General features: G+C 42.8%; 1 protein-coding gene across 1 annotated transcript; it reads left to right on the top strand.

Annotated features, from left to right (window-relative positions):
• Positions 1–7,272: 7,272 nt before the first annotated feature.
• Positions 7,273–8,685, top strand: LOC110456180. The gene has a single exon (XM_021506752.1). It carries the CDS (start codon positions 7,273–7,275, stop codon positions 8,683–8,685), a length of 1,413 nt encoding a protein of 470 aa, XP_021362427.1.
• Positions 8,686–8,924: the final 239 nt, after the last annotated feature.

Here is an 8,924-nt window from a genome sequence, read left to right as displayed (position 1 = left end):
GTCACGTGCACCGCGAGTCGTTGTGTGGCCAAACTTTATAATTCGCGTGCATAATAAGGTATGTTGTGTTCCCGTCAGTTCATCATGGTCTCTGTAGGAAAGGCAGTGCCAATAAACAACTGTTTGGACAAATTCGTCTGCTCTTGCCTACATAAAACCGTCTTCTGGTACTAACGTAGTACTAAAAACAATGCCATACCCATATAGTAACATTGAGCGACACATAAAAGTTACCTACGTGACTGATGGAGCGCCTTGATTGTGTATATTTGCTTCATTGTAATGATTAAATGGTTAAAAAAAAGGAAAAAACACACACACATACCCAAAACGAACAAGTGAAAAAGCTAAACATGACACAAACAAATACTTTGCTATAAGCTTAAACCATTTATATTTGTACTTTCGAGAAAATTACAAATCTGGTTCTATTTTAGTATGGATTTGCTTTTTCAGCAAATGTCAATTACTTCAAATTAAATCTGGCATGTTAAGCATTGTATAGCTTAACAGATTATTAACACTTATTTCACCAAATAAATATGTTCATAAATAATAAAAAATAACTATCAAAACTGCATATAGTTATGGATGTGGAGTACATATATATGTAGGAATATCACAATTCATATCTATATCCTGTCTTTAGTGCAATTGCTTCATTGAACTTGAGGTAAATGAAAGTTATATTACCAAATGTTGAAGTATGAATTGGCTAAACATTGTGCGACAAGAATTTATACAGGGATAATCCTGGAAGGTCATGGGGCCATTGACCCCCTCAAAGCTGAAATTGACCCCTCCATTTTCCAATTTTCTTTTAATTTTACATAGAATGGCCCCTCGAAAGTTTGATATTTACTAAAAATTGCTGAAAACGTACCACTGCTGTTAAATTCCAGGATTTTCCCTGATATATGGATTATAAAATAAAGATAAGACACTAGACCTCCTGTATCAAAACATTGTTTTGAGACCAGATTAAAGTTTTAATGCAATGCTTCTTTTTTCTCTCTTCTTCACTTTTCCAATGAACCTTATTTTGGCATATATGTTTAATCCACTGTGATTTATTCATAATTTCTGCAGCATAGCATTTCCAGAATTATTAAAATCATAAAACACACAGCAAGTGAAAGCATTTATTAATCAAACTGTAAAAAAGTACCCAACAATGCGTAACTAGTGTACCTTTTAAACACAAAGAGTTTCCTCACATCAAAGACTACATTGATTGTCTTAGTTTAAGCTGTGTTGCACAAATTGAAATTAATATTAGTTTTGACACAAAAAAATTTGAGTGTAAGGGAAATTCCATTTGTTGTCTATCCATGAGAAGCAGGATTTCAGGATCTGTAAAAATAGGTAAAAAAAGGTTATTTATAATATTATTAGCTGTATAATTTAAAGAATTATTCACTCTATAAAAGCATAAACATATGTATAACCCCCCCCAACAACAACAACAACAACTTGGGCCAACAACTTGTTTCATAATTGTTGTAAAATAAATAAAATTTATATAATAATGAGAGGCAATAATATTAACGAGTCTTTGTCAATCACTGGTCTCTTAGACTTTTTAGGTTTTCCACTGAACTCCATTTATGTGTTAAAAGGAACTTTGTTGTTGGTGTACAAGATATTTTGTTGTCCCATACATTCTCCCTGCTGGTCAACTCAAAAAGTAAAAAGGTTACAGAATGAATATTTTACAAATTCCAACAATCTCTACAATAAGTTCAACTTTGAATGTGTAATAAAATTATGTAACAAATTTAGAATTTTCAATATGTACAATGTTCCTTAAATAGAATTGAACACTAAATTAGTGTACTTAGTTTCACACCTAACCTCCTCCATCCCAGATCTGTACCTGTTACACACTAAATGTGTGTCAGAGTGTATAATAAACTTTGAAAACTTCAGTGATTACATAACAGTGACTGCCCTACAGGACTGTGGGGGTAGGGGTGGGCTAGACATACACCACCACATTTGTAGTGGGCACTACACCACATACACAGATATTTCTTTACTGAAAACAACTATATACCACAAATTTGAAAAAAATAAGTAAATAACCTTCAGATCATGGGAATTGTGACATTTTAAAAACAAATATATAAACAGGGTTATTTTCAGGTGAAGTTTATTTTATAAAACATAGACAACACATTTTTGATTTTTGACATAAATAGACCAAAATAAAGAAAGTTGGACCAAGAATACAGTGTACATAACAGCATATACATGTTGTTTTGTATATGCATCTTTATTGCATAATGTAATTTTCATTTTTCCTACGTAATAACTAACTATATTTTTAAAGATGTGCTTTTGTTCTGTATTTGTTTGCCTCCCAACAGAAATGAAAAACACTACCTGTAGAAGACATATTTCAATTGGTAATATATCAAATAACAGTTTTGAGGTACATGTAGCTATAAAGGTGATTACAGAACCATGAGTGTGTTATGTAATAATCTGTATACCTACTTAAACCTAAGAGTTATTATTTGATATTATACCACTGGAAAGTTTTAAAATCTGAACACAAATTCATTTGGGGAATTCCATTAATATCCTAGATTGAAAGTTTCTCTCTCCTCCCTCTAATATTAAAACACAATGCTAACATCATAGCTTCTTTCTTTAACAGAAAGTTATTGACATATTAAAACATTTAAGATGTGCATAGCAATCCTTTAAAATGGAAATGAAACTGATTTGAGTTTTCAACAGTATTACTTTGGTAGGCAATATTGACATATGAATTTTGTTTAAAGAAATTAAGTCTAGTTGTCAAATCGAGTATTAAGTTTTTATCCATACTTGATGTAAATAGGTATTGTTTTCTGTTTTGGTTCAGACCCTGGTAGTCATATATTTAAAAACTGATCAATGAATTTCCAAATTTTGAATATGAATAAATTATTCGATGAAATATTGATTAACTTCTCATGTTAATATGTAAAAATATGGACTTTCTCTACTTTTGGTTTAAAATTGAGCATTTTAAAACAGTAAATTTTTAAAACTATTTCTAACAGGTCAAAATTAAATTTCCCTAGGACTTATATACACACCTTTTATATATATTTGTTTTTAATTCTACTTTAAATGAGCCTGGGCTCCCGTTCACAGAGAGCAAACAGTAATCATGTAAAGGCATTTTGGTCTCTGTGGAGTATAACATAGAAAGAAGGATGCGATCAGTAAACCAAACACATTATAATATGCCTACAGCGTCACACTTTGTAAACTGATCTATTTATAGAACAAGTGATGGCTCGGTTTGTGTTATTAGTAAACTTAGTAAAGACTTATGTTCTAGACAAAAATAGTTGGTATTTTTCATCTCTTCTACCCGGACATTAATCGGATATTAACGAGTTAGCTAGGCCACACTAACGTAAAAGCAAATAACTTACGCATTCAATGTGTTTGATCACATGTTAGGAATGCAATATGTAATCTTGTCGTCTGACTGTTCCGCTTGAAATTGCCGATTAAATCGTCTTCTCATCGGGATATATCAAGATGGACAACACTATTTATTGAGGAAGAAGGGTAACCGATCTCCCTTTCTAGGATCTAAAATATGTTTCAAGAAACAAAAGAAGAAACAGATGGAGAAATCCGCGAAAAGACATCATTTGTTTATATTGTTTTCCCGTACTTTGCTGCCAAAAGAGTTCATTTAAGGCCGCTTAGGCTCCGAAGTTAAATTAAGGAACGTTCATGAAACGCGATTTTAAGTTAAGGAAACATTTAAGTTAAGGAACGTTGATGAAACCGGGGCCAGATGTAGGTTCGCTTGATGGCCTGTGCGTCATTCATCATACGTGTGTTGAGTACCACTCTGTATATTGTGTACACCGAAAGCTGTGACGTAAAAACCTTGAATGTCGGCCTAGCACACGCTGTGTTTGAGTTCTTTACATGGTGTCAGAATGGTCGAAGTGATGAAAATACCGAGCTAAGCAGCGGAAATAACGAACAAACGACGACGGAACACTTCATTGAACGCGGCAGTGTTTTCACAACCTAAAGGAGTCTCAAGTTGGACTGTATTTCCGACTCGAAGCAAATATTTCTTCCCTTATCGTACCCACGTGGTTTTACTGCGCAAACGACGACCACGAGGAAGACATGGCGGCGACAAAAGGCATTCCGCCCCCGGCCCCAATGGATACACGGGGATGTCAAAACAAACGGCCACGGAGTTGGACACGAGGGATGCAAAAATCGGTATCGCAACACTTCTGTCTGTGATGGGGAAAGAATGTTTCCAGACCTACCTGCACATGGACATCACAGAGGAGAACAGGAAAGTTCTCGCGGAAGTTCTCAATACCTTACAGGAGCATTTCGAACCACGGACGAACGTCATTTATGAAAGATACGTGTTTAGCACAGCCCACCAAAATAGTGAAACTGTTGACAGTTACGTAACGAGCCTTCGGAAATTATCGGAATCGTGTGATTTTGGTATTTTGAAAGATGACATGATCCGTGACCGCTTAGTGTTAGGAACAGGAGACAGTGGAGCAAGGTCTCGAATGTTGCGAGAGCCAAAGCTCACCCTAGCAAAGGCTATCGACGTATGTCGTACAAGTGAAATGACTGAGAATCAAATGAAAACATTTCAGGCTGCCGAGGAAAAGGTGCAGTATGTGTAAAAAACTCGATATAAATCTGGTAAACCTAAACAGGAGAGGAGTGACGGGAAGGAAAAGAAACACACCCCGAATCAACGTCGATCAAATCAACGCCCCCCAGCGGGAAAGTATACATATTGTGGAGACACACATGCGCGAGATAAACATAAGTGTCCAGCATACGGACAAACATGTCACAAATGTGGAAAGCGAAACCATTTTCAAAGTATGTGCTTTGGAGCAAGGGCGGTATATAGGGTTGAGGACTCTGATGACTCCGACGAGTCATTGTATAATGTCAAATCGACAAATGGCAAACAGTGGTTTGTCGATGTGAATATGGCTACCGCCGCTACAGGTGCTTCCTGTAACATCCGTTGCCAAATGGACACTGGCTCTACCTGTAATTTGATAAGCCGGATCGAGTATGTCAAGCTGGTACAGGATATACATCCATCTATGGAACCAAGCAAAGTTCGCTTAAAGCTGTATGACAATACTCCACTACAACCCATTGGGGAGTGTGACATTCAATGTCGTGTTGGGAAGACAACACGATAACTTGAATTTCTAGTAGTTGATGTTGAGCAGACAACACTGTTGTCGGCCGAGGCGTGTGAATTGTTAAGACCACTGACAGTCAACCCAGTCAACTGCGTGAAAGTGGATGCCGAAAAATTAACACAGCAGGATATCACGTCTGAGTTTGGAGACCTGTTCGAAGGTCTGGGTCAGTTGCCGGGAGAATACCGGATAAATTTAGACCCATCAGTGAAACCAGTCCAACGTCACCTGAGGAAAGTGCCTGAAGCACTGAAGAAAAACCTGAGAAAGATTACTATATTGGTCGATAAAGGTGTAGTACAGAAGGTAACCACTCCGACTGATTGGATCAGCAGCATGGTAGTTGTCCGCAAATCATCTGGTAAACTTAGGATGTGCATTGACCCGAAGGACCTGAATGGCGCGATCAAGAGGTCACACTATCCGATGACGACTGCGGAGGACATTCTACCCAACCTTGCGAAGGCAAAGGTTTTCACGGTACTAGACGCGAAGGACGGTTCCTGGCATGTCACGCTTGATAACCCGAGTAGCTACCTCACCACGTTCTGGACCCCCTTTGGACGCTATCGATGGCTACGCATGCCATTCGGCATTCCATCAGCGCCAGAAGAGTTTCAGCGTCCACAGCATGAGGCGTTCGAAAATCTCAATGGGTCAGAGGTTATCGTAGATGATATCCTAGTGTACGGAAGCGGAGACACAATGGATGAGGCGATACAGGACCATGACAGGAACCCAAGGCACGTACTGGAGCGAGCGAGATCGGTAGGCATTAAGTTGAAACGGGACAAACTCAGGTTACGCCAGACCGAGGTACGATACATGGGACACCTCTTAACCTCTGATGGAATCCGTCCGGATCCAGCTAAAGTACAAGCTGTCACGGAGATGCCGAAACCCACAGACGCGAAGGCTGTGCAACGTTTTGTTGGATTTGTTACGTATCTCGCAAAAAAGTTCCTACCACGTCTGTCAGCGACCATCAAACCACTTCGTCGACTGACAACTAAGGACGCGTTGTGGACCTGGCAATCACAACAAGAGGACGCATTTCAGGAAGTTGTAAAACTGATCACGAACCAGCCTTGCGATAGTATTCGCGTGCGAGCGATTCGAACAATACATTCTAGGCAGGGAACTCGTGACCGTGTGCTCGGACCACAAACCCCTCGAAAGCATTTTCAAGAAGCCTCTCATATCGGCACCGAAGCGGCTACAGAGAATGTTGCTGCGATTACAAGCTTACAATCTGAAGGTTGAATACACAAAAGGAAAGGATATGTATGTAGCTGACACCCTCTCCCGAGCATACTTACCTCTCCAGAGCTCTATGGAATCTAGTGCGCGTAGAATGGAATACGAGCAGGTTAATTTCACAGAGTCGTTGAACATTAGCGAGCCCCGACTAATGCAAATCCAGACGCACACAACCCAGGACACGTGTCTGCAGATCCTGAAATCTGTAATCATGTCCGGTTGGCCGGATACGAAGGAGGAAATACCGGTTACGATACGCGAGTACTGGAACTACAGGGCGCTAGCAGGAAGAGGCAGGCTTCTGGCTCCTTCAGGCGTAGGAGGAAGAAGGCAAAGACGGCTGCTTTGCAGCAGCAGGCTGCCCCTCCAACTTCCGCTCCGGCGGAACGTCGGAACTCTTCCTTCCGCGGTAGGGGTTCCCATAGGGGTCGAGGCAAAGCCAAATTTTCCAGAGGTAAGAAAGGTTCCTGACTCTTCATTGCCCTTGGTAACTCCTTGTCCACTGTCTGTCGCCTCTCCCACGCCCTTGGGCGCGGTAGGCTCCGCCGATGTGGTTTGGGAAAGGCTAGATTGGCCCCTTTCGGACTTGCCAGTAGGCGGTCGTCTGTCCCATTTCGTTCCTCAGTGGAAAGAAATCACATCAGACAGTTGGGCCCTAGGGGTTGTGTCCAAGGGTCTCTGCATCCCGCTCCTTTGGGATCCACCTCTGGTGTGAGAGCCTATCTTGTTCCCTTCTCCTTCCGATCAGGGAAAGGTGGAGGCTCTCAGGTCGGAGGTTTAGGCAATGATCGTGAATGGCGCGATCGAGGAACTTTCACCGGACCGGTGGTATTCAGGGTTTTACTCCCGGGTCTTCCTCGTGAAGAAGAAGTCCGGTGCCTGGAGGCATATTATCGACCTCAGTACGTTCAACACGTACGTCAATTCACCGCACTTCCAGATGGAAACGCCACGACGCATCATTGCGTCAGTGCGTCCAGGGATGTGGGCTACGTCCATCGATCTGAAGGATGCTTACTTTCACATTCCTGTCAGGAGGTCGGCCAGGAAGTCTCTCAGGTTCACTTTTGAGCAGAAGGTTTACCAGTTTCGCGCTATGCCCTTCGGCCTCACTACGGGCCCCTTGGTTTTCACCAAGTTGTTGCAGGTAGTAGTGGGGCACCTCCCCAGTCTCGGGGTAGATGCACCCATCTACTTAGACGACTCCCTGTTGCTCCAAGTGGATCCCGTTATCCTGTCCCGGAGCACGAGGTCGGTTCTGGGCTTTCTGTGCCGCCTAGGGTTCATCCCTTCCAGGGAGAAGTCGGAGGTTCTCCCCTCCCAGGATTTTGTTTTCCTCGGATATCGGTTCAGAACCGATCTTGGGTTTGTCCTTCCACCAGCGTCCAAGTTTAAGAAGGCCTCTCTGTTGGTCTCCGTTCTGGTCGGTGTGGAGCGGATTCAGGTTCGATGGTTCCTTCGGTTCCTCGGTTACCTGAATTCACTGGCGGATGTTGTTCCCTTGGGTCGGCTTCACATCCGTCCGCTCCAGCTGTTCGTTCTGTCAGTTTGGTCTCCGGTGTCACGGCAGTGGGATGTGTACATTCCTCTGCCGGAGTCGGTGAAGGAATCAGCTCGTTGGTGGACTCTCGAGAGTTTCTCTGGTTCGGTCATCTCCTGCTATGACCTTTTACAACGACGCGTCCATGACCGGTTGGGGTGCATACCTTTCCGGTCAGACGTCGACAGGGGTGTGGTCGGGGGAACAGCTTTCAGAACACATCAATGTTCTGGAAATGCGTGCTGTTCTGCTGGCCCTTTGGGGCCTTCGACCCTCCCTGCAGGGCAAGGCCATTTGTCTGGCGACAGACAACTCCACTGTGGTGGCTTATCTGCAGCGCCAGGGAGGCACCCGTTCCCCGGCACGTGTGCTTTATCAACCCAGGTCCTTTTGCTGTGTCAGGAGATCAGTCTCGATCTTACGGTGAGGCACCTTCCAGGTCGTCTGAATCTTCTGGCCGACACTCTGTCTCGGTCTCGGAGCCCGGTTCTCACCGAATGGACCCTCAAGCGTTCGGTGTTCCGGTCTCAACCGAGGTCCCGGCAGTTCTACTCGGGACCAGAACGGCTCCACCTTCACGGTTGGATGCTATCTCGGGAAGGATCACTCAGAGGGGCTTTCTCGAGAAGTTGCAACTCGCATCGCAGGATCACTTAGACCTTCGTCTTCCGCCGTCTACCAATCTCGATGGTCCGCCTTCGGTGATTTGTGTGTCGGACGGTCGATTGATCCAGTCTCTGCCCCTGTAACCGTTGTAGCCGACTTTCTTTTGTCTCTGTTCAAAGACAAAGGTCTGTCTCCAGGAACTATTGCAGGCTATCGTTCAGTCATTGCTAGCGTGCTGGCTTTCTATGGTAACAAGTCTGTGGGCTCGGACGCTTCATTGTCTGCTCTCA

Source organism: Mizuhopecten yessoensis, unplaced genomic scaffold (genome assembly GCF_002113885.1).
Source record: "Mizuhopecten yessoensis strain PY_sf001 unplaced genomic scaffold, ASM211388v2 scaffold8551, whole genome shotgun sequence".
Lineage (NCBI taxonomy): Eukaryota > Metazoa > Mollusca > Bivalvia > Pectinida > Pectinidae > Mizuhopecten > Mizuhopecten yessoensis.
The sequence above is the reverse complement of the archived record's forward strand: the minus strand, read 5'-3'. Positions and strand labels throughout refer to the sequence as shown.

Excerpts from the sequence above, each read along its gene's own strand:
- LOC110456180 (XM_021506752.1), top strand. The coding sequence starts at position 7,273 with ATGATCGTGAATGGCGCGATCGAGGAACTTTCACCGGACCGGTGGTAT.